Source organism: Arvicanthis niloticus, chromosome 1 (genome assembly GCF_011762505.2).
Source record: "Arvicanthis niloticus isolate mArvNil1 chromosome 1, mArvNil1.pat.X, whole genome shotgun sequence".
NCBI classification, from domain to species: domain Eukaryota; kingdom Metazoa; phylum Chordata; class Mammalia; order Rodentia; family Muridae; genus Arvicanthis; species Arvicanthis niloticus.
In genome coordinates, this window is record NC_047658.1 from 87,500,788 (window position 1) to 87,526,143 (window position 25,356).

The 25,356-nt window shown below is 45.4% G+C and overlaps 2 protein-coding genes across 5 annotated transcripts in view; one reads left to right on the plus strand and one right to left on the minus strand.

The window, feature by feature from the left end:
* The window catches only part of Dnah3 (dynein axonemal heavy chain 3), a 161,497-nt gene extending 159,903 nt beyond the window's left edge, over positions 1-1,594 (minus strand). Inside the window, exon 1 of one of the 2 annotated variants that reach the window (XM_076941759.1) lies at positions 1,007-1,591. In XM_076941759.1, coding sequence (XP_076797874.1) covers positions 1,007-1,036 — 30 coding nt within the window. In that variant the 5' untranslated portion in view covers positions 1,037-1,591. Of the gene's footprint in view, positions 1-1,006 lie in introns of both variants that reach the window. The other variant, XM_076941762.1, reaches the window with a different exon arrangement.
* A 4,174-nt stretch (positions 1,595-5,768) lies between these two features.
* Positions 5,769-22,561, plus strand: Ldaf1 (lipid droplet assembly factor 1). Of its 3 annotated transcripts, XM_076941859.1 has the most exons (6): positions 5,776-5,928; positions 6,309-6,365; positions 7,897-8,096; positions 16,783-16,951; positions 17,436-17,574; positions 21,755-22,561. In XM_076941859.1, exons 3-6 carry the CDS (start codon positions 8,001-8,003, stop codon positions 21,834-21,836), a joined length of 486 nt encoding a protein of 161 aa, XP_076797974.1. In that variant the 5' UTR covers positions 5,776-5,928; positions 6,309-6,365; positions 7,897-8,000; the 3' UTR covers positions 21,837-22,561. The 3 variants fall into 3 exon arrangements, with proteins under 3 accessions (XP_034355568.1, XP_076797976.1, XP_076797974.1); XM_034499677.2 differs by lacking the exon at positions 6,309-6,365 and having other exon boundaries at positions 5,769-5,928; XM_076941861.1 differs by lacking the exon at positions 6,309-6,365 and having other exon boundaries at positions 5,769-5,928; positions 21,758-22,561.
* Positions 22,562-25,356: the final 2,795 nt, after the last annotated feature.

The following is a 25,356-nucleotide window of genomic DNA, read 5'->3' on the forward strand; positions in this document are numbered from 1 at the left end:
GGATTAGGTAGAAGTATGACTTTGGAGCAGTTTGCTTTTAAGGTGGAATCCTCTAAGCACTCCTGGCTAGTCTCATCTGCTCGGCTTCCCAAGTGCTGAGTCTACTGGCATAACCCAGTACAGATGGTTTATTTCTGAGCCCACATTATGGCTTTCCACATTATGGATCTGCTGCACTAGAATCATTCTATCTCGAGTTAAAAATTAAAACTCTTGGCTCTCCACCATCATACTCCAAAGCTGGATCGGAGTCTTTGCCGGCGATGGCCAAGGCTCTGATTTCTGATAAGGTTGTTATTGTTGTTTAGAGACCAGGTTGTCCAGACAGCCCTGGGATGTACAGTTTAACCTGCCTCATCCCCCAAAGCCATAAGATCACAGGAGTGAGCCTTCATGCCAATGGGATACTATGTTTTTTTATTTAAAAAATTATCTTAAAGATTAGTAATGTCTATGCAGGTGTCCGGTGACCTACTCCATCACTGTCCATCTTTTCCCTTGAGACCAGGTTTATCACTGAATCTGGAACTAAGATAATGGCCAGCAAGTCTCAGTGACTCCTCTGTCTCTACCCCTCACACCATACCCATCCTCTAACCCGAGTGCTGCAGTTACAGTTCTATGCTTCCATGCCCATTTTAACATAGGTGCTGGGGTATGAATTCAAGTCCTTGTGTTAGTGAAGCAAGCATTCTTACCCACTGAACCCTTATCTTCCCAGCCCAAGATGATGTCAGAATATGCCCCAGAATACTTGGATGTGCAAAGATGGGACCTGCCTGCTGGGCCATGGAGTCTAATGGTATCGGAAGGAAAGGAAAAGGACAATAGGTTCTACTTCTAAAATTTCAGAGTAAAATTTAAAAACGTGATTAACATATTTTCTAGGTCAAAGGAATCTAACACAGCACCCTCTCTGTGTGAAACGTCCCTTCTCCCACACACTCATTTCCCTACATGTTGAAGACACAAGTACAGAAAAACATGCCTTAAACTTCACACCCACCTGCGGCTCTGAGCAATTGGTGCTGCTCATGGTGCCTGTTCTGAGTGTACCAATTAAAGAAAGAATACAGACTTCTCAGTTTCTCTGAGGATCAGTCTCTCACATCCAGTGTCTTTGAAATCTGTGGTTCTTTAGGGCAGAATGGGGACGCAAGCAGCAGAACGTTCAGGCACTCTGGAAGTTCTGATACAGAGCTGCCTTTCTGAGGTCATAGACTCTGGTATCTCAGAGAGTTCCCTGGCAGAAAGGGAGAGAAGGGAAAGAGAGTGAAGAGGTAGCCTGGCCTGTAGGAAGTCCTCCAGTCCCCACTCCTCCTGCAGTATTTCTTCTTCTTTTCCTCTCAGCAGGTTTCTTGGAACTTCCCAGAACACACTGAAGTCTCTGCAAAGAGCAAAATCGAAGCACAGTTACATATTAATATGAAGAAGAGGATTTGCTGTCCTAAATAACACCCTGGGAGTCTAGATTTCTCTCCCTCTTCCCTCAACAGTTCTGACAGTAATGGAGCTTGTAACCAGGTTTTAGCGTCTGTTGCTAAGAGGAGGGGCCTCTCCTATGCTTAAACACAAGACTGGGCTTGACCTGCTGGCTCCCTTTGTAGGAGGCTGGGCTGAGCAGCCAGCAGAAGGGAGTTGGGGGTGCTTAGTAAGAGCCCAGGAATGTACCAATAAGAGATCATGACCTAGGAGAGGTCTAAAGGCACCCAGGCTGGAATCCAGTCCTTGAGGTTTAGAGTTGGAGTGGTCTAACCCAGACCCTGCACTTCTCATTAGATGATGTGAAAGTTGTGCAAATCCCTTTATCTCTTCAGTGAATGTGTCAGCTTTCACAAATCTCACATCCTTTTTGGAGGAGGTAATAGTGTGAGCACCTATCCCATCAGGTTTGTTTGAGGGTTTACTAAGATAATATATCTAAAACTGTTTGCACACTGTAAATGTATCTAAATTTGCCTAGGACTTTCACACACACACACACACACACACACACACACACACACACACACACACTTTGAGACAGGGTCTGAAGATAACTTTGAACTTCTGATGAGTTGCTTCCACCTCCTCAGTGCTGGGATTACAAGAGTGGACCACCACCATGCTCAGTTTATGCAATACTGGAGACCAGCCCAATGCATGATGGGTAAACATTCTACCAGCCAAGCCATGTCCCTAGGTCTTCTCCACTTTTGCCACTGTAGTATTGCATCTTGAGAATGTTCTCTGTCCTGGTCAGGTTGGGACAATTCTGTCACTCAATGCAACAGGCTCTTTACGAATGTTGTGGCTAGAACAGAATAGTCATGGGCACACAAGCACATACACTCTTACACACACCTACCCAAGATTCACCACTGCACCAGCATCCAAAGCGCTTAGTATATGGCTGCTTTCAAAATTCTCTTAAAGCCAAGTTAGACTTGTTGAACTCCTTCAGGATGCTGTGGTGCATGTCTGTCTCTCCATCTAGTTTTCCCTTAATTCCATGCACCAGGAAAGCAAAACAGAGATGCATAGTTTTCTGACCTTAGCTTTTCTTTATCAGAGTGGATACAACAGGAATCTTTTTTTAACTATTCTTTCCACAGAGAAACTGCCCAGGGCATAAATATTTTCAGCCCCTTTAAAAAGCACCGAGAAATTCACCATAACCTTCCTCATTCCTTACACTAATATTTCTTACCATAAAATATATAGAGGGTCTGAGGTGTGGCTGACATGTAGCAGAGCACTTGCCTAGCACATACAAGGTCTGGCTCTGCCGCTCAGCACAGACATACAGTGTAGGGTTTTCCCTTTGCATCAGTGAGTCTCAAAGACTTGCATCCATGTGTGTGAAAAGTAGAGAGAGACAAATATGGCGCTAATGAGCCCATGGGATCCTGGGTAAGGAGACAGGCTCTTGTCTGAAATGTAATGTGCTTTAAACACTAGCTGTGCTCAAAGACATTAAAACAGGAAGACCTTCTGTTCACTGATAGATGAGATCTGCTGGTGTTCGTGTTCACCACGTAAGAGGTGAGGTCAGCTGGATTTAGGCCAGGTTCTGGCTCTATTAACAGTTAAGGTGAATGCATTGTTGAAGACCCCTCCCCCCCATTTCTTATTCTTCATAGCCAAGTGCTCAGGATAGATCTCAGAGGGGTGAAACAATTGCTTAACTGGAACAAGTATGTTGGACCCATTGGGGCTAGTATAACAAAGTACCATAGGCCAAATGGCTTATTAAAAATAAACAACAACAACAACAAGAAGTATTTCTTATAGTTCAAAAGACTGGAAGTTTGAAGTCTGGGAGCCAGCATGGTGAAATTACAGTGGGGAGTCTCGACTGCCAGCTTTTTATTGTGGTCTTTCCTAGTACCCTAGTAGAAAAAGGTAAGAAAGTTCTCTCTCCTTTCCTCCCCTCCTCCCCTCCTCCCCTCCTCCCCTCCTCCCCTCCTCCCCTCCTCCCCTCCTCCCCTCCTCCCCTCCTCCCCTCCTCCCCTCCTCCCCTCCTCCCCTCCTCCCCTCCTCCCCTCCTCCCCTCCTCCCCTCTCCCCTCCCCTCCTCTCCTCTTCTTCTCCCCTTCATAAGGCATTGATCTTATTCATAAAGGCTTCATCTCCTTGACTCCTTGACTAATGACCTTCCAGAGGCCCTCACTCTACCACAAAATACCATCACATCAGGGGATGAAGGGATAAAAATATTCAGTCCACTGCTGTAAGAAGTTGTGGAAAGGCCTAGGAGGCGCTTCACATGGGTTTATTTTATCAATCCTTTGAATGTTCTTTGAGAGCCAAGTTCTTGATGCTACTTAGATGCTAGACCTCCAGATGAGAAATAGAAGCAGAGGCAATGACACTCCAGAAGTACTTACTAACAAAGACGCGCTTGGGGGAGGAGGATTAGATGATTCAAAGAGCTGCCCCTAGATGGCGCCCTTAAGCTGAACTTTTCCAAAGAGAAACCTCAATGTTCCGAAGCAAGGTTCCTGCTGATGGTCTAAGGAAAACAAACCCATCCCTACCCCCTGGATGAGGAATGTGTCATACTGCAGCTACAGAAAGTGTGTAAAGGCAGACAAGAGTGCCTGAAACTAAAACCTTCAGGGACACACCCTTGTCTACCCATGATCCCCTGTGTGCTTCATTTCCACTTCCTGCTGTCAGGGGAGTTGCAGTGAAATCCCTTAAACTTTTTACCACTCCCGTCAGTCAGTCATCTCCAAGCCCATTTCTTTGTCTACCAGCTTAATTATTTTTTGGAACATAAAGTGGCTGGAGTAACATCAATTTCCCCCAGTGATAGGGATTGGATATACAGTTTAAGGGTATGCCAGGAAAACATCCTACCATTATTTCGCAACCTCGTGAAATGTATCTGCAAAGCATTTACTTACTTACTTACTTACTTAATGTATATGTGTGTTTTGTCCGCAAGTATGTTTTTTCACCACATGTATGCAGTGCCCACTGAGGCCAGAAGAGAGTGCCAGATTCCCTGGAACTGGAGTTACAGATATGGTTATGACCTAGGGCTCTAACCGCTGAGCTACCTTCCTAGCCTTTCCTCTCCTCCCATGTGATATTTTTGAGTCTTTATTACATGCTTGATAGGTACTTAGTTCTTTAAAAGCATCTTTTCTGTTGTCCTCAGTAAAACCCGTGGTTTTCTCTTTTTACTTAATGAGTTAATCTCCAGGATATTACTGGTACAGGGCACACGGGGAGAGGTGGGTCACTCCAGGTCTTTGGGTGAAAAGAGCCTGAGACCTGTTTAGTAGCAGACAAGTATCTGGGCTTGCCCTTCACCCTATTTAATGGGTGAAGAAGACGTGGTTCAGAGAGGTAATTTCAGCAACATTGCACAGTCACACCCAGACTTGAGCCCTGAGATGGGGACTCCAGAGACCCACCCCGTAGTTTTCTGCTGTAAGCTCAAAGGCAGTGCTCCTGAACACCTGATGATTGTGCCCCATCCCCAACCCCTTGGAAGCATTTTAAGTTATAACAGCTGGAAGGGGCTGTTACCTTATTTGCTTTTATTTCGTGGGTGGAGCCCAGGAATGCTACCAAGCAGCCCACAGTGCTCACAGAACATCTCGGAAACAGACTTGTCCCATCTCAAATCCCAGTAGTATTGACACTGAGTAACTAATAGGGCGCCTCAAACCTAGATTTGGAAACAGGAAACATGGTTTTCTCTACCACCACGGGTCCTTGAGAAGAGGATTTGAGTTTATTTGTGAACCTAATGCTTCTAGCTCTTCGTTTGTTTTTGTTTTTAAATCTGTAAAATGGAGATAATTCATCTCTAAGATTCTCTGGCTGCCCACATTTGCACTTGCGTAATGGCTAGAACCTTCCAGAACAGGAGGTACCAAACTGATTGACTAATGTGACTTGAACTCTGGGGACGAATCCAGAACTAGTTCTGTCTCTAAAACCCCACCTTTGGTTGCCAATCCTTCTAAGATGTGGCCCCAGAACTTTCACTCCAAATCACCGCTGTAGGAAGAGACTGTCTCCAAGCACTCATTCACTCGTTAGTCATCCTCTAGAGTCTAGAAGTGTGTGTGGGTTGTTCCTAGAGTGTGTAGAAAGAAACGGGACCCGCCTAGCAAAGGTGGCAGCAGCTCGGCTAGACGTCTGGATACCCGATGCTTCCTGGTCCGGCTGGGAAGGCGGGGCGGGGACCTGAGCTTGGGCGGAGGGTCCGCGTAGGTCCTCTGCTAGGAAGAGATGAGAGGCGGGGCCTCTACGAGGGGCGTGGCAGTAGGGCGGGGCTTCGGCCTTGGTAGAGGAAGAGCGCTTGTTGGTGAGGAGGGGCAAGTCCAGCTCTCACCCCAGTCAGGCCTGCGTCCCTTCTCTTCTTCCTTCCACTTCGCTTTGCGCCCTCTGTGGCTGCGGGGCGGGGTACCGCGTCAGCCAGCACCAGGTGAGAGAGCAAAGGGGTGTGGAGTAGAGGACCCTGGCTGACTGAACCCTCCTAGCTCGGCCTGGGAAACGGAGGAGTTCAGGGGCGGTCGTGGGAGAATGCACTAACCTCCTTCGCCTGTTGCCATCGGCCTCTGGGTTGGTGATGAACTTTGTCGCCTTGAGTTGCTGAGCGCTGGTAGGAGATCACGGGGAGATCTCATCCACCATTTCCAGCCATCCCAATGTTTACACACTGGCACCTAGATTGGAGGGCGGGGGAGGGAGGGAGTGGGGGAAGGAGCCACAAGTGCCAACCCACGCGCGAAGCCCTACCTCCTTTTGGGAAACGTGCATGGGAAGTTGTGGAGTCTTGTCTCCGCATCTGCATCTTCTTCCTAGGATTGGTCAACAGGGGTGCCATGCGTCACAGCAGGAGGGAGCTACAGGTTGTCAAAGGTGGGTTTGCCCCAGGTGACAAGATGCCCAATTCCCCTGAGATCCGATCTCCTAGTTTCTGTGCCCGTAGTCTTGGTCAGATTCCCCATCTGCATCGCACCGGTTTCCTCCGTGGATCCCTGGACTTAGAATTGAAAGTCTCAACCCTCATAGGAAATGGGGACCAGGATAGATTCCCAGGCGCTCCAAAGGCCCTGCCCCCCATCTGGGTATTCGCCCCGACCCGCAGCTGGAACGTTCGCAGTGGCGGTTTGCTTGCAGGATGCAAGAGTCAGGAGCCAAAGCTGTATTTGGAACCTTAGAAGGAGCGAGTAGGATCTCTGAGAACCTGGCTAGGCCCCCTAAAACGGAGAGTAGGCGGGGCACCCCTAGGCTAGTTGGGTTGCCTTCCCACTCAGCAAAGGATTCTAGAAGGAGTAGATAGTCAGAAAATTGGTGGCTAGGTAGATGCATGTGCTGACCGCGGTCCTCCTCTGCATTCTTCCTACCCTTCTTTCACCAGACTCCCTGGACCGGTTCGGTGGCATTTGCATGTTTCTCAGGCCAAAGAAGAGTTGTAAGGGCTAGTCTGACTTGTAGCCCGCTGTAGAAATGAGATTAGGCAAACTGAAGACTGGGGCCATCCTAAATTGAACATTAATGCCAGCTGCTGCTTTAACAACATAAATAGTGGTGTAGACATTGGCTCTCCCCTGACCTAGGGGAGAGAATCTGTAGCTGGTATGCATACTAGACTCTGTAGTGTAGACACACCGGTAAGGTGTGTTTCCTCATTATAACACATTAATAGGCAAGTGGTATATCCAGTTTTGGGGCACTGTGAAGGAATCTAGTGAGCACAGGTATATAAGACCAGGAGGTTAGCTGCAAGGAGATCCTATGCTTTCTAACCCAGACATATGTTATGTTTCCTAGGAGATATAAAATAATGTATTAATAAGAAGGATATTTTTATTTGAAAACTCAACCAGGGTTAAAAGTATATCTAATCTGACACACTGTCATAATAAAAAAAATGCATAAACGATGTGAGACTGAGACTATCTTGTAAATTCCAGGCTGTTGTTGAGTCACAGAAAATAATTGTGCCAAGGCATTGGGGACAGGTCTTATTAGTGAAAAACTCACCACACATAAAGTATGGCACTATACAAGGTTCTTGGGAGCCAAAGAAAGAAGAGAAAGCACCCCAAGTCCCTGTTGTAGGAGCAAAGAAAGCCTGGAGTGGTCGGTGTGTAGGGAAGGCGGGGGTGAGATTTGAATAGTAAATGGACTTAGCTTTTTCCTGCTATCTTGCTGGTCAGTTATAAACAAGAATGTGATACACATCCTTTGGGTATATTTTTCATATATCCATTTATCTTATTTAGGTTTGTGAAAAATAAATTGTTGGATCAAAGTGTGTGCAGCTTCAATTTTTGATAAATATTGACAAATTATGTCCATCTGCATGACTACTGTTAATATATTGGGGATGGTCTTAGCTCCTTGGAGATTGCTAATAATTCAAGAATTTTTTTGTTTCCTTCAGTGATAACAAGAGACAGGATGACATGAGCTATTGGGCTACATGCTACAGTAATGCACTTCCTGGTAGAGGGCTTCCTCTAGAGTGAGACTGACGGACAGTTCAAGATGGCCAAAGAAGAGACCCCAAGTGTTTCCAGAGACTTACAGGAGCTGCAAAGGAGGCTGGGTTTGCTGTTAGAGACTTTCCAGAATAACTCAAAGGTCAGTGCCCAATGCCATATACAATGGGAAACCTGAATAACACTGGTCTGAACAAGACCGGACATTGTTTCTTCCTCAAATAGGAATCTACCCGTCAGGAATCTTTCTCCTAGCACCCTGCTATGTCTGAGTCATGTCCATGTTCATTGTGGCTGCTAAACCATCAGCTGTCATAGTGACATTCAGGGCCAAAGACAGCAGGTGAGTGGGAAAGAAGATTATTTTCAAGGCACTTCCAAATGAAGGACAATTCCTGGAAGTCACAGACAATCACAGACCACTAATTACATCCCATATAATGCAGAATTTGGTTGGATAATGACCTCTTGTGGTAACTGCCATTCTTTGGCTGGATCTAAAGAAGCCATTAGTCTATACAGCAGACACTATCCTTTTCTTTGAAATGTTTGAGTCATCTGTTTCCCTAAGGAAAGAAGCCAGCCAATGCCTAGTTTAAGATCTGAGTTTTGTGTTCCACTAGAAATCTGTCATCCAGCAGAGATGATACCTGAGCCATGTGTGCACTAACATTTTCTGGTACCCAACCCTAACTACAAAGAAGCAATGGTTTAATCTCAAGAATATATCTTAGTTAATATATCAAAAATAGTATCATTTCAGCATGTCATCATTATAAAAATTAATGGAAAAGAAAATATTTCACATTCCCTTTTGCACTAACTCAGAAATCTAGACTGTTATTTACTTTCACAAGATTATTGTGATGCAGACTAGCCATGTTTTTGGTGTTCAGTCACCAATCAGTGCAGTGGGATTTGAGTTTCTTTGTGTATGTATCTTTACTGTTTTCTGTATGCCTTTCAGCATTTAAAGGGAATGCCAGTGCTGGGAAGATGGTTCAACTGGTGCAGTCTTCTCTGGCCATCATGAGACCACAAGTTTGAATTCCCAGCATCCTCACAAAGATGGGCATAATAGCCCAGTTCTATAATCCCAGTGTTCCTATGGCAAAATGGGAGGTGGAGATAGCAGAATCCTGAGATGCTTGTGGCTAGCTATCCTGTCTTATTTAGTGCCAAAACAACAACAACCCATAGAGACCCTGTTTCAGAGAACCAGGCAGAAGGTGAGGGCCAACACCTGAGGTTGTCCTCTGACCTCTACATGTGCACCATTGCATACATGTACTCACATACGTGAAAGCACACGCATGCACTTACACTGTATATGCATATTCACAAAAGATTGTTAGTAAACAGTACTAGCCAGCTAATACTATTACCATTTTGTTGTGTATCTTCTAGATTTCTATGCCATGGGCACATAAGAGTATGTATGCATCTAAAGTGATGGGAACTGTTTGGTGATTTTCTTTCCCTATTGGACAGCACAGTGTTACCAGCTTCTATAAAACACAGACTTCACCATCTAAAACCATATGCTTCACAGAGGTCTTCTTTGGACTTGCTTCAGAATGCAATTGGCATATTGCCAATTTACCAGGCTATTTTTAAGATGAACAAGCAGCTTTTAGTTTGTTGGCTGAGACTCTGTGATGTGTTAGCTCAGTAAGAAAGGTCCTCATGGCCTTTGCACATTTATAGTTCATTCTCATGACTTGTAGGGGATCACTGACACTGCATTAGCAAGCACTGAGCAAACCATGATTCAGGAAATTAGGAACTCAGGTCCTGCAAGGTTCTAGCCACAGTGCTTTCATAAACAGATGCTTTCATAAACATGTCCTTATTTTATGTGTATTTCTGGAAAGATGAATTAATGTATATATTTGCTGTTGATTGTTGACATTGAGCTTAGGGTTTAGCAGGATGCTAATTCATGTCTTGAGCAAAATGCATGCATTTTTCTTCCCAAGGAACAGTAACAAAAAGATGCTGGTGGTGATGGTGGCGATGGTGGTGGTGGTGGTATTTTAAATAGTGGAATTGTCAACCAGATGTCAAGAATGTGAAGTTTGTGGCATTAAATAGGCTACTATGCCATAGTTTGGCTCTTAAGTATCCCAGAAAGGCTCACGTGCTAAAGGGTGAGGCCAAGGGTGAGGTTGTGGGGAGGTGGTACAACCTTCCAAGATGGGGCCTCTGTATCTTGGGTTCACACATAACAAGCTGGGAATGTTCTTGTCAGTTGACTTGATCTTGACATCAAAGATGCTCAAAGGACTGATTTTAAGTTCGAGATAAATTTAAGTGAGTAGAAAAATCTTCAGACATGGTATTCACATATGATAAGAACTGACTGTATTATTTATTAACCCGATGGAGGCCTTACTAAATCCCAGCCCTGTACCAGGCATTTAGCATGGTAGTGAATATTTATACCTACCTTCTGAGGTAGGCATTTCAAAGCAGATGAACTTTATTTTATTCTGTCCTTCCAACAACTCAGCTGTATGTAGTGGAGTAGAATTGTGCTAGATAATTTCTAGGCTAGCCTACTCCTAGAAAGGTGGGGAAATGTCAGTTCTCTATGGGCCTGATGTTCTTAGGTAGTCTTGATATGGAATTATTTCTCCTACAATTTATAGTATATTGAGGTAGGTTGATTGTCATTTTAAAAATATTTAAGTAATGTGTATGTATGTGCTGAATGGTATGTGCCTGAATGCATGTGTGTGCCACATGTGTGCAATGCCTGGAGAGGCTAGAAGAGGGCGTTGGTCTCTGGAGTTCCAGGCGATTGTGAGTTGCCCTACCTGGGTTCCAGGAACTGAACTAAAATCCGTCTCAAGAGCAATAAACGTTCTTAACCACTTAGCCATCCCTCTAGCCCACAGATAAAGTGATTTGGGAGGAAGAAGGAAAGCAAAGCACCTATAAAACTTGCATCTCTTAGACTTTCTGTTGTTTTCACAAATAAATATCTGAGAAACAACTTAAGGGAGGAGGAGGCGTTTATTTTTGGATCCTCGGTTTAGAACATCCTGGTGCCAAGGGCAGGATAGAACAGAGTAAGTAGCTCACATCATGGTAGCCAGGAAGCAGGGGGGGGGGGGGGGGGGGGTGGGGGGTCGGGGAGGGGTAGGATGAGGATACACAGACATACAGAGAGACAGAGAGATTGCTTCAAGAATACATAGGGTAAAATGTAGCCACAGGGGCATGCCCCTGTGACCCTCTTCCTCCAGCTAGGCTGGAGTCTCCTACCAAGAACAGCACAATAGCTGGGGTGGGGAAAGGAGTGGGAGGCCCCAGGCTTCAGGGCATGAGTCTGAAGGAGCCATTTTATATTTAAATCATAACAAAACCCATCACTGACAGACAGTGGTGGTGATCTGGGTGAGGATTATGAACCTTCAGTGTGTAATGTTTGCTTGATAGTATGACCACAGCAGAAGTAATTGTGTATTTTTAATTTTACTTGTTTTGGTGCTGGCTTTTTTCATACTGAAGTGTGAGTGTTCAGGATAATTTACACATGCCACATCAACAAAGGACATCAGATTGACATACCGTGTAATTTTCAGATTGACATACAGTAATTCGTATAGCACCCCTTGTGTCTGGGAAATGTAGATAGTTTCTTTCCCCCATGTAATTTGTTCTCTTCCATCACAGTGTAATGAGGTCTTTGAACTTGAGATGAGACTGGATAAGAACCCAGATAGAATGGGAGTGACATTGACCCATCCTGTCTGGAGTGTGGCCAGGTCTTACTCCTAAAATTCAAGAGACAGGAACCTGCTCAATATAGTTTTAAGCAAGCAAACAGGTAAAACCTTCCGAGAGTTTAGGAGAATTTAAGGCTTCCTCAGGAATCATAGGTAAAGGAAAACAGGGCTGTCTCAAGACTAGAATGAACCAGGCTCAGGCTAGTGGCCCGGGGCCAGAAGTAACTCAGCATACTCTGTTCCTTGGGCTGTGTAGCTTCTCACGTCAGCTCTCTGAGTATTTGCTTCATTTCTAGATTCTGCAGCCCATTCTCCCTGGTTTTCTGTTCATGTGGGCAAACGTGGTTGCCCAGCCTGGTACCCTCCTGCCTCTAACACCTGGTGAAGAGCTATGAGTTTAGTTTCCTAGTCATAGAAAGAAGAGTTTGCTTTATGTTCACCCAAGACTGTGGAGGTGACTGTGGGTCTGTGGTCTTTTATTTCATTTGAAATGCACCTGGTTTATGGGATGTCCTCCTGCTGAGGGAGGATGAAGTTTCCAGGGAAGAGGAAGACAGGCAGATTACAAGTGGGCAGGTGACCAGGGTTGAATTGTCTGTGACTGATGACTCTCTTTTTATGTTGGAACTTTTCTGATACGAGGAACATTTTAGAACCCACCTCCTTGGTAATCTGTGCTCCATACCTGGATCACGTGCCAGCAGGTATCCAGAGCCTCTCTGGGAGAGGCCGTCATTGCATAGTGCCTCTGACTTGTATTGCTTGTGCAGTGGCCCTTACTACTGTCTCGGTCCCCTGAGCAGTCAGTCAATTGTCTTACATTCTCACAGCAGAGTTTCCTGGCTGTGAAATAGCCTCAGGTAGAACTTCCCATCATAGATCCCGGCCATGTGGACCCGACTCTCCAGGCTCTCATGCCAGAGAACATTTATAAGTAAATCACTCTCATCTGACCGTGGCCACATTAACTCTCTAGCTCCTCTTATCCAGGATGAACAGCACCAGGCCTTGGGCTGCTGGGGGATTGTCTGGGATGCCATTTGAGAAGGCTCTTTCCCTGAGTCTGGCTAATGATGGTGCTGTCTTCTCTCAGTCTGGCCTCCTGGGTTGTTCAGTGCAGCCCACGTCTATAAAGCACGGGTAGGAGGCCCATCTCTTCCTCCAAGTTAGCAAGGGAACATTGCAGGAATTGCCACTGCATGCTAAGCCTCTCCCCTCCTGTCCTGCTGCCAGGACAGTGAAGAGCTGACCAAAGCCTTTGGACGTGGAAGTTGTTAAGCTGTTCCTCATTATCTGCTCTGAAACCTTGAAGGGGAAAACACATGAAGATCTATAAAATGTTAGCTGCTAAGCCAGGCAAGTACCTTCAGGAGAAACGTCCCAGATGACACACTCGCAAAGCAGCCTTTGCTTTTCTTCAGTTAAAACTTACTGAAGAAAAAGAGGCTGAGGAGATGGTTGGCAGGTAAAGTGCTTGAGGGCTTGAGTTGGGTTCTCAGGACCTTCATTAGAAAAGAATCCAGGAGTGATGGCTTACACTTGTATGTGAGCATCAGAAGCTGCAGACTGGTGCAGGGATCCCTGGGCCTTCATGGCCTGCCAGTCTACCCTACTTGGTGAGTTCCAAGCCAGTGATAGACTTTGTTTCAAAATAAAGGTGGCTAGTGCCCGAGGAACAACATCTGAGGTTTTCGTTTGGCTTCAAATGTGTGGCCTACACATGTGCACCCAAATGAGCACACGCATGCACATGCGCTCTGAGGAGTAGAAGTCTTTTCTTTTTGGATCCCCATGTCAAACTGTCCCCAGATCCTATTGGGTTTTCTTTTGTCATCTAACCTTCAGGCTACATTTCTCCCCTTCCCCCACTGGCCCAGATTTGGCCAATCATACTTTTGCCCGATTTCCTGAAAAATCTCCATTGCCCCTTGCACACTCACTCACCCCCTGCACACTCACCCCAGGTTCATGTAACTTATATTGCTCCCTTGTGTCTGTTACACCCTGGCCACATGCTCTCAATTTACCCCTTATTTTAGTTAGTTTTCTGAGATAAAGCTTACGTAATCCAATAGACGTATTTGAGTCACAGATATAATCTGAATGTTTTTGTTTTAAAACGAAATGTGTCATGGGTGGTGGTTCTCTCACTTATCATCCTAGCACTCCAGTTACAAGGCAGGAATCTGCAAGTTCAAGGCCAGCTGGGCCTGCACAGCGAAACTCTTTGTCTCAAGTTGAAAATAAATAAGGGAACCCATGGAATTAATTTAATAAAATATCTTAAGAAACCCAATATATCCCAAATTGTAATTTAAGGCTGTAGTTATAAGAAATTGTTAATGAAATATTCTAATTTCCTTCTCCCCCCCCCACCCCCAAACACATAGAACACATCTCAATTCAGGTTTTTCATGGAAAATACTCTCTCTTCAGCATTCACAAAATTTAGTTTGGAAAAAAAAAACAGAATCCCATGAACAACCTTGAAGCCCCCACCCACATGACTGAATTCAGTATCAGTGAAGAGGCCCAGCTATCTGTCACATTGGTCACACATGGCTGATTGATGTGCTGGTGTCTCATTGGCTAGACACTCTGGACACTGCTGGCTGCCTTCCTTCAATGCCTGTCCTCCCCACTCACTGTGCTTGCTGACATTCTTTGAAGTGCTGGGATTTAGAGAGGTCAGGTGAGCCTGTCAGGTGATGGGAACTAACTTTTGCTGAAGATGTAAATGGACCAGACCTGGAGAGCCTTCAAAACCTGAGACAGCTCAGACAGCAGCCTGCCCTCTGGCTGGTTCCACAGCCATGCTGGTCCCTTCTCACCTTCAATGCCTTAGCGTAGTAGTGTGGTCTCAGAGGTGATTCCTACTGTGGGTACCTATTGCTAGACAGCTGAACCACAAGATCTCAGAAGGCAGCAGGCTAGAAAACATTGTGTGGTGTGCCAGGAAGTGAAACTTGCCATGCCTTAGGAGGCGGTGTTCAAGCCCTGGGACAATGTCTGTGGCTCCTTTAAATGGCCTTATCTGTTTAAACAAGGTGAGCCCATGCTTGGTTGCCATTACCTGAGCTATAAACTCTCTTGTTTTTAAGTAGCTCCCACATTGCCACCATTATTTCTATGGAAACCTGTTTCTACGAGAAGTGTGTGGTTTGGAAAGAAGTGCTTTTTTGTTGTTGTTTTCTTTGGTTGTTTGTTCGTTTGTTTGTTTGTTTTTCAAGACAGGGCTTCTTTCTTATATAGTCCTGGCTGTGTTAGAACTCTCTCCATAGATCAGGCTAGCCTCAAACTCAGAAATCCAACTGCCTCTCCCTCTCAAGTGCTGGGATTAAAGGCATATGCCATAGCTACCCAGTGTAAAGAGGCACTTCTAAGAACAGTGCTTCATTTCAGCCTCTGGCCTCCAGTTCCCTAAGGAACAAGACACGGGAGAGACCAGCGCTTGATGGAGGAAGCCCACCCATCACAGCTTCCACTTTTTTCCTCCTGCAGTTTTTTCTTATTGCCAAAAAAAAAAAAAAAATTATCATACGATATAATTTCATTCTGGTTTCCTCCTCCTCCTTTTTTCCTCCCAGATCTTCAGCACCCACTTACCCCTCTCAGTTTTGGTGTGCTGTCCAGATTGAAACTGTGCAGGCCCTATGCATGCTTCCACAGTCTCTGAGTTCACATGTGCATCAGTTGTGTAGTGTCTGGAAGACACTTTCCTTGGAGTCCCCCATTCCCTCTGGCTCTTAGCTCTTCTGCTTAGCTCCCTGAGCCCTAAGAGGAGGGGCTTGGCAAAGACATCCCATTTAAGACTGAGTATTCCAATATCTCTTATTTTCTATACATTTTTCAGTCATGGGTCTTTGTATTAGTTCCCATATACTGCAAGAGGATGTTTCTCTGATGACGGCTGAGTGAGGCACTGATCTGTGAGTATAGCAGAATGTAGTTAGAAATAATTTTACTGCTATGTTTCTTTAGCAGACAAATAGTATTTGGTTTTCCCCAAAGCCCACAGTCAGTCTATCTAGTCAAGGCTCTTGGCCATGGGAGCAGTGTCAAACATAGGTTCCATCTTGTGGATCAAGCCTTAAACCCAATCATAGAGTGGTTACTGCCACAGCATGTGCACCACTATTGCACCAAGTTATCATGCAGACAGGTCACAGTTGTAGATTGCAGGTTTTGTAGCTTGGTTGGTGGTTACTTTTCTAGAGGAAGGTTTGTGAATGATGGGATCTTTCAAGGAATGAGCTTCAACACCAGTAATGAAGAGAGAGGAGCTCTGAGACCTGAAAAGTAAGGAAGATACTCATCCTTGTGGGGATGACTAAGACCAGCTGTGCACTGAAGTAGTCTCCGTTCCTTAGCCTTTTGAAGCAGAGTAACCTGTTTATTAAAACAACATATGGCTGCCATCATCAGGCCGTGGCCCACTATAACATCCAGTTGGTACCATAAAAGCATTGATGTGGTGGCAAGCCATTGCAGGAATTTGGCATTTGGAATCAAAGATCTTAGCTTTGACTGTCCGGGCTTTGCCCCTTGGAAACTGGGTGACTCCAAATAAGCTATTCAGTCCATTGCATCTTATATGTCACAATACACACAAATCCCCTGCTTTTGTTGAAAAACAGGATTGGACGCAACAGGTACCAGACCTGGCCTCATGTTCTACATCTCCAATAAGCTCTTGAGTGATGCTGAATATCTAGGACTTAATCCCTCTGTTCCTTGGTGACCTTGACCATGAGAACCTTGCCTGAGGAACAGTAGGCACATCATACACACATTACACACATAAGAGGGTGTCTTTCTGAGACGGCCTGTGTCAGGCAAGAGGGTGGTGATGTGACCTTTCCTCCTCTCACAGGACTTGACATTGGGTAAGAACCTTGCACTTGCCACCCTTCCCACAGCTGTCTTATATTGCTGCCAGGTGCCTCATGTCGTGGGAGATGTTTTGTACTGATGTCCTTGAGCCTCCGACTTGCCAGAGGCCTCTAGCTTGTACTTCCCACAGCTGGGGCAGATCAGCTCAGTCCGAGATGTGGACACAGCACTCAACCCTGGCTCTTTGTCCCTTGTCTGCAGGTGGTCGCCTTTATGAAGTCCCCTGTGGGCCGGTTCCTGGACAGGCATCCTTTCCTGGTGCTCACCATGCTGATGTTTGTTACCATGTCAGCCATCCCTGTTGGCTTCTTCCTGCTCATCGTGGTGCTCACCTCCCTGGGTGCTCTTATGGGGGCCGTATTACTGGAAGGTATGCTACTCAAGGTCACTGGGAAGTAACTCAGTAAGCTGGACAGTATTTGCTGACCATCTGCCGTTTTCATCATAGGCTTCTCTCTCCAGTCTGAGACAGCTTGTCCAGAGTGGTTAGAACACAGGCTCTCATGTGCATCCCTCACACTATTGTGATTTGAGACATAACTCACTCCTTCTCAGCCTTAAATTGGACAGGCAACAAAATGAGCAGAGAGACCCCAAGTGTAACAGTTTGTCAACAGTAGGGAGCTAGGCAATGAGAGGCTCAGCTAATTGATGCCAGAAGCTGATGCCTACTCAGGTGTTGAACTTATAACTATTGTACATGATGTCAGAAATGTGAATTCTTTTCTTATGGGCAATCTGCTGACTTCAAAAAAAATTCTGAGTCAGCTGTCATTTTAAATAACCTGGGCTGGGTCTTCTCATTCTCAGCCTGCTTCAGATGAAGGAACCTCCTAACCACGCTCTCCTCCTAGGCCTGGTCATCTCTGTTTGCGGTCTCTCACTGCTCTGCGTCCTCTGTGGCCTGGGCTTCCTGTCGCTTGCCTTGTCGGGGATAGCCATGACGTCCTATGTGGTGGTCTCCTGCCTCATGAGCTACTGGTTTTCTCCCAGGTAAATACATGTCAGTGGAATAACTTAATCTTGGCCATTTGGGGAATTCACACAGATAACCCTTTAATCCCACTTGATGTCTAGAAGCCAAATTATAAGAAAGAGGTGTTCCTCATAGTTGCCCATAGACATTGTATGTCAGCTACACATTTACCGTAGAGTTTCATACATACATACAAACATTGCTACCCACCCTGGTCCATCACCAATAAAGCTCATCCCATTGCTGTAGTAGCTTCCTAGCAGTTACTAATTCTGCTAAGAGGATGTCTATTTAAATTACAAAGGCCAAAAGGGACCAGAGTTTAGGAGGGTTAGAGGGGAGGTAAACAAGGAAGAGGCTCACCTATCAGGTTGCCACACCTGCCTCCCAGGGTAGTTCCGGGAGTTGGGAGTTGGGAAGCTGCTGTCCCCAGTTTACCTTGGTCTCCCCAGCTCATCACAGTGTGAGCTTCCCAGCATATTGAATATGGCTCATGTTTACTATGTAGGGTTTCCTCCCCCGGCACCCCCCCACCACCACAGTGTGGTGCCTGGGTCTTGACTGGAGGAGCAGTGATCCTTTTAGATACTGGAGGGAAACCCAGCAGCATTGGAGTGCTTGGAAGACAAACTTTTGTAATGTGCTACTCCCTGTTCCTCAGGAGATTTTCAAAGGCCACTTTTTTGATCCTTGATTTTTGTGCTGTGTATAGATTTTAGATTCTTAGGTTCCCATGTACTGAGTCTGTCTTGTTCTTCACCTAAGCTCTCACTAATTTGATGGCTGTGGCTAAGGCCTTTTGAATATTGACTTAGTGCCAGAGTCTCTACCGAACACTTTCCAGCCCCATGTCATGTAACTCTAGGGGTGAGCCTCATTCTGTGGTATAAAAATGAAAACCTAGCAGTAAGTCTGGTAAGGCTCTCAACCAAAATATAAAGTGGCTGTAAAGCATAGGCCAACAATCTCTGCAAAGGGACACATGGTAAATATTCTAGGCCATTTACACAATGGCCAGCCGCTCAGCTCTGCTACTATAATGTGAGAGCAGATATTAAACAAATAAACAGGTCTGGCTGTGTTGCAATAAAACTTTATTCAGATTTCATAACTTTATTCAGACTTCACAGAGACAGATGGCTTGCCAAATATGCCCCCTCTGGCAATGATTGATTTGCCAGTCCATGTTCTAAAAACCCACTGGTACCCTGCGCTTCGGTCTTCTTACAGGATAGCCCTTGATAGCCCTTGAGCGTCTTAACCAAAGGCTCTCTTACCACTTGTCTAGATGGTCAAGGTCCTGGCTTTGATCGCCAGCATTTTCCCTCTTTCCCTAAAAGACTATCCTGTCATTTCCACATGTTGATGGAGCTGTGATCTTAAATTGCTCAGGGCCTGTTCTCAGGAGATTGCTTAATTGATAATCCCTGGACTCACAGTCAGCTTCTCCTAAATTGCTTTGATCACTATCAGTTTTAAAGGACGCACAGCGCCCTATTTGGCTTATGGAAGGTAGTGCTTTGGAACCAAAATCCCTCCCTGCCCTTGAACTCCACTTTAATTGGGCTCCGGGCTTAGAAGCATAATGAGGTACTTGGTGGAAGCTGCAAGCCGGAGGATCTGAGTCGGGAGTCCCAGAACCAACATAAAAATGCCAGACACTTGTAACCTCAGCACTGGGGAAACTTAGATGGTTAGATTGCTGGCTTGCTGACCAGCTAGCTTAGCCTAGTCAGAGTTCTAGGCCAATGGGAGACCCTGTTTCAAGGGTGGTAGACTGTGTTCTTGAGGATAATACATGTGAAGGTGTACCTGTACACACATATGTGCATTCTCTCTCACACAGGTATGTATACACATGCAAGTGTATGTACATTCACACACACATGTATACATATGCAAGTGCATGTGTATTCACACACATGTGTATGTATATACATGCAACTGTGCATTTTTTTTTAAAAAGAGGCAAAATCAGAATGGTGTTTGTCAGTGGAGAAGCTTGACTTGGTTCTCCTCTTCCCAACTGAGCCATCAGGCCCTCTGTTCCCATCTGAGCAGAGATTCCCTACTTGTTCTCTGGACTTACTTTACTTTCTCAAAGGCTACTCAAGCATCCAAGGAATGGGCTCAGTACTTTGATAATAGTCCCACTGGAAATTATAACAGCAACTACAAAACTGACTATTCACTTAAAAGGAATATTACCTATCTATACAAAATATATTAATGAAAAGTGGTTGTATTTTACAAACAAAATGAATTTATCCAGGTCACACTGCCTTATATTTTATCACTAGCTTTCTCTATTTTTTCCACTTCCAGCTATATGGCTAGGGCTGATATAGTTTAGGCTAGCCGCAGTCTTTCAATCTTCCTGCCTCAGCATCCTCTCCAAGGGCTGGAACCTTAGATGCACAGTGCCACCCCTGGCTGTCATAGATCTCCTAACTCTATGCTCTGATGGAAATAACAATGCTGGTCCTTATACCCTGCATTTGTACCACTGGAACATGCTCTAAAGGGAATCTCTAAAGAGGCCTGAGCTTCCCTGGGGAAGGGGAAACCCTTGTACAGAGGACTGTGGACATTTCTCTGACAGTATGCCTGTATTCCATAATGATGCTTGCTTCAGTTAGTGAACATGTGATTGTTTTCACTCTTTCAATAATACACTCAAACAATATCTGTAGCATGTGTGATTGTGACATTATGTCTTGGAAATGAAGAGTTGTGGTAAATTATGTGCCCTTAGAGAACTTTTATATCAGGAAAATCTTTACTCAAGATAAAGATTGACTGACCCAAAGCACAAGAGAAGAAAGAGGAGCTAGTAATTCATCCCATGACTTAATGGGTTTGACCTTAAAATATGAAAAACGACACAATTCTCTTTCTTTCTTTCTTTCTTTTTTTCTTTCTTTCTCTTCTTCTTCTTCTTCTTCTTCTTCTTCTTCTTCTTCTTCTTCTTCTTCTTCTTCTTCTTCTTCTTCTTCTTCTTCTTCTTCCTCCTCCTCCTCCTCCTCCTCCTCCTCCTCCTCCTCTTCTTCCTCCTCCTCCTCCTCTTCTTCTTCCTCCTCTTCCTCCTCTTCCTCCTCTTCCTCCTCCTCCTCCTCTTCTTCTTCTTGAAAACCGAAACAAATTTTAAGATGGCCTTACTTAGGAAAACACACTAGACAGTTTGTAAGCAATTCATTATGATCATCTCTGTAGATAGTTTTAATGTCAAAGGACCTGGAGAGACTTCTTAGAGCCTGCAGGCTGGGGAAGGGAGAAGTGAGGTGCTTGGGCAGCTTGTGTCTTTGTGGAGCCACTCAACTCAGTTGCCCTATGTCACAGTGGGTCTCCCAAAATAGCCAAAGTGGGCCTGGCTTCGTCTCACCTGACTGAACCCAATACCACAGATAAAATTTAGAATCCAGGCATCTGAGGCAAGCACTCTTTAGGTCTTTAAAATTATTATTATTACTATCAAATTTTTAGACAAACTCTTGATAAATTGATCAGGCTAGCCTTGAGCTCACTCTGTTGCCCAGGCTGGCCTGGAACTGCAATCTCCTTCCAGCCTTAGACTCCCAGGCAGCTAAAATTACAGAGCCTGCCAGACTGCCCAGTGCTTCCTCACATCTTTGCTTACAAAGAGTAAGAAGAGTAAAAGTTTCCTGTTTTGTGACCAGGTAGGAATGTTTTTTAATAGCAATTAATTAAAAACAAAATCTCTCGAGGTAGATACTAACTCAAATAGAGTTTTGTTTTTAAGAGATGGAGACAGCCCAGGGCTGGTACAACCACTGTGTGGTGTCAGCAGCATACCCAGCGCATTCTGCCTTTCTGCACTGCCATTCCTAGCCCACGGGTTTGCCTCCTTATGGCCGTAAGATAACTGCTACAGCTCCAGGTATACACCTATGTTCAGGGCTGGGGGAGGGGCACCTGTGAGATGGCGCACAATCATGCAAGGGAACAGGAGAAACCCTTTCTCTCAAGTGAAACCTCTCCCTAGAGCTCTTCCTCATTCTCCCCCAGAGCACATCATTAGCTGGAACTTTGTCAGGTGCCAATTCAGCTTGAAGAGAGAGTCCGGCTTTCTTACCCTCTATAGCAGGAGCTCACAGAAAACACCAAAGTGTTGCACATGTGCTGGGCCACTCTCGGTGATGCTCCTGAGCTAACCATTTTGTCTTTTTACTTACCCAGCAGGCCACCAACACAACAAAATGCCAACATCGACCGTCAGCTGGCTATGAAGTTCACAGAGTCTGAGAAACCTGGACTTTGAGGGGCATGACGAGGAATGACCAGCCAAATGGAACCAAAGATTGAATTCTAAGCATCCAAAGGAGAGCTCTTCCCCTCACCTCCCAGGACTGTAGTGCAGAGAGAGGGCTGGATGGGAGCCCTGCTTCTCCACTCACTGTGTCCAAACTCCTGCAGTAGCCAGGGTGGCCTCCCCATGCCTCACGGTTCCCCAGTATGAAGCCTTGACCTTAGCAGAGTGGTGGGCTTCTAGAACTGGGAAGCTTGACCATTAGAGCCTCTGGGTTGAGTCCCAGGGCTCATCTGCGGGTAAGATAGATTGTATTTGAAGTTTCATTGCGGTTTGGGGGTGGGGCAGGGATGAAGAGGAGGTTTTTTCCCCAGTCATTTGAAATAAGAGGTTAAAAAAATAATCCAGAGAGAGCCAGCTCTTACTTAATTTTTATCAGAAGAGCATCAGCATTTGGAAACCGGGACCTTTTAAAACTTGAAAAGCTCTCCTAACCCTGTGGCCAGGAGTCCTTTAGGAAATGTCTCAAGGCCTAGTCTATTGCGTGCCTTGATCTTTGACACATTTGCATTTGATATGTTAATATTCTTTAAAGAGCTTGCTTCTGCCAAGCCATTTCTTAACAAACCAATGAAACCAAACACATACTGAAGACTACAAGGCGAACCAAAGCCTGTGGGATGATTTCCACTTCATTTACTATGGTGTTTTATTAAATATTTATTTGCTTCTTGCTATGTTTTTTTCCTCCTACCTATTCCCATATGTCAAGATAGACATTAATCCAATTTCTGCTATTGTGACAAAAGACCAGAGATAATCATCTTTACAAAGGAAAAAGTAAGGCGCATGGTTTTCGAGGTTCCAGTACAGAGTCCCTTAGTCCTGTTGATTTGGGCCTGTGATGGCATAGCACATCCATCATGGCTGGAATGCATGATGAAGACCTGCTCACCTCATGGTGGCCAGGGGTCAGAAAGAAGATGCCGGGGTTCAAATAGCCCCTTTAAGGACGTTCCCAATGACCTAACTTTCCCCCCTTAAGCCCCATTCTCTAAGAGTTCCTTCTATCCCACTAGCACCATGGTCTGGTAACCAAGGCTTTTCCACATGGACCTTGGGAAACACATAAATACCACCACAATTTCTGTGTTGATTTCACATGGTTCCTGAGTATTATGGGACAGTAATTACTTTTCCCCTTTACTGTGATCAAATACCCCAAAAGCAGCAACTTTAGTAAAGAAAGGTTCATCCGGCTACAGTTCACGAGGCTGCACCCCACTGTGGTGGGGATGGTATGGAAGCAAGTCATTGCTCACGTGGTCAGGAAGCACTTAGAGGACTGGAAACTGAGCCCAGCTTGACCACCTCAGGGGTGGCCCCTGGCAAGTACTAGGAGCTGAGCACATGAGCCTTTGGGGACATCTCACATTTAAACCTCGGCACAGAGCTGTTTTAGTTGCTAGAGACCACACCCAACTCAAAGCTGTTTATAGAAAGCTCGGAGTGACATGGAGAGGTTACGGTTCATTGAATCAATAGTGGGAAAATCATTGTTAATGTTTTTGAGACAGGGCCTTGTATGTAGTTCAGGCTGTCTGCAAGATCCTCCTGCATTGTGAGGAGCTGGAGCTCATGTGATTTGACCCCACTTTCCTTACCGTGAGCTGCTTTTTCAGCGGGTTTGTCCCACACAAGAGTCCCTGTAGATCTTGGTTGTACTTAGTACTTGGCTAGAACTGAGTACTTTCTATACTAGTAGTACATGCAAATTTTAGGCTTGGCTCTGATTGGACAGATCAGGGCCATGTGACCAACCTTGAACCAATTGCAGTGGCCAGTATTACATCTGCTCAGGTGCCCTATGTATGTGTAAGAGCCGGGAATTGGGAGAGGGGCCAGATCAGCTGCTTTGCTCCCACAGTTGGGTGGGGTCTGAGAGAAAGAAGGAGCCTCTCAAAGGAATATCAGAAGAAAAGGAAGTTTGCTGGGGAAAAACAACTGACAACACTGGCCCTAGCAGGACAATAAAGCCCTCAACTTTTCTGCGTCCTATGCTATCCAGCTGCACTTGACCCTAAAGGGAGATCCATCCATTAGAGAACAAGAATTGTTTAATGCTACCAATATCATGAAGTCTTAGTTAGTATTAGTGGTAACAGTTACTGTTTATTGGACATCTCTTTACTTCATGCAAGAGTCTGACCTGTGTACACTGCTGGCCAGTCTTGGGGAACATGGAGGTCCCTGGCCTTGCTCCCAAGATTGGGGTCAACTACCAATTGTATTTGTGGTTTATTTATTTATTTATTTATTATTAATTATTGGCACAAAAGAACATACCAATTTTAGCAGAGTTGCTCTGGGTTCTTCTCTGAGGCTTGTCTAGAAAAGGATCTACATTCAAGTATACATGGCCATGGGTCACATCCAATTCCTTGAGGGCCATAGATGGAGGGCCCCAGTTCCTTGCTTCATGTCTGCCTCCTCCTGCCAGCTCAAAAAGCAGCAGCCTCGTTTTCAAAACACCAAGGGAACAGAGACTTATCAAGACATGTATTCCATTTCTTGAGTAACACTGCCATGTGTATGTGCAATCACATATATCTTGTCATGGTTCCTATTCTTTAGAAGTAGTCTTGGGAATGCCTCACACTAAGGAGAAGGTCACACAAGGGCGTGGGAACCAGAGATGGATCACAGGCTCCCTTAGAGTCTGTAAGAGACTGTGATGAGTGCACAGAAGAGAGGAGAAAGGGTGCCAAAGGGTGCTCTGTGGCCACTGCAGCCACAGAGATTAGGGACTGTTCTGTGACCAAAGGAATGTCACCCTGTGGCTGTGGCAAGAGATGTCCCTGGAGGTCAGCACAGTGGCCTAAGTCTCAAAGGTGGGAAGGAACTTAGTGTAGCTGGGCGTGGTAAGAATGCATGTGGAGAAGAAACAGGGTCCATACCACAGCACTGAGGGGAGATACTGCAGGCTCCTATGTGGAAAAACGCTGTGGTCAGACCTCCAGGTGGTCATTTCTTTTTTGTTTTTTTCTTTCTACTTGCCTGTCTCCTCCCTCGACCTGTTCTGTTTTCTTTCTCCCTCTGCCTTCCTCACTTACACCTCCCTTTCTCCACGCCTCCCTCCCCTAATTTCTCCCTCCTTCTTCCCGATAGGGTACTGCTATAATGAACCTGGGACTCTGTAGTCAAAGCTGACTTCAAATCTAGCTCCTTCTGCTCCACCCTCCCAAAGGTTTGGATTATAGATTATATTTGGGTTATGTTGTAATCTATGCCCAGATCAGATGTAGGATTATTGTGGCTCACAGCCGAGGGGTTGGGGTTAGGCAGGCCACTTAAGAAGTCTGTAAAGTCTGGGGACACAGGATGGCTGTGGGTTTGGTTTACACTAGGCTGAAGGGAATGAAGACCTTTCTTGTGTGGACATCTAGAGGTGTTGGTTGGTGGGTTGGTGTAGGCAGAAAAGAAAAGGGGAACACGAAGTTGATAGGTAGATATTTAGCTTTAACCAGTGGGT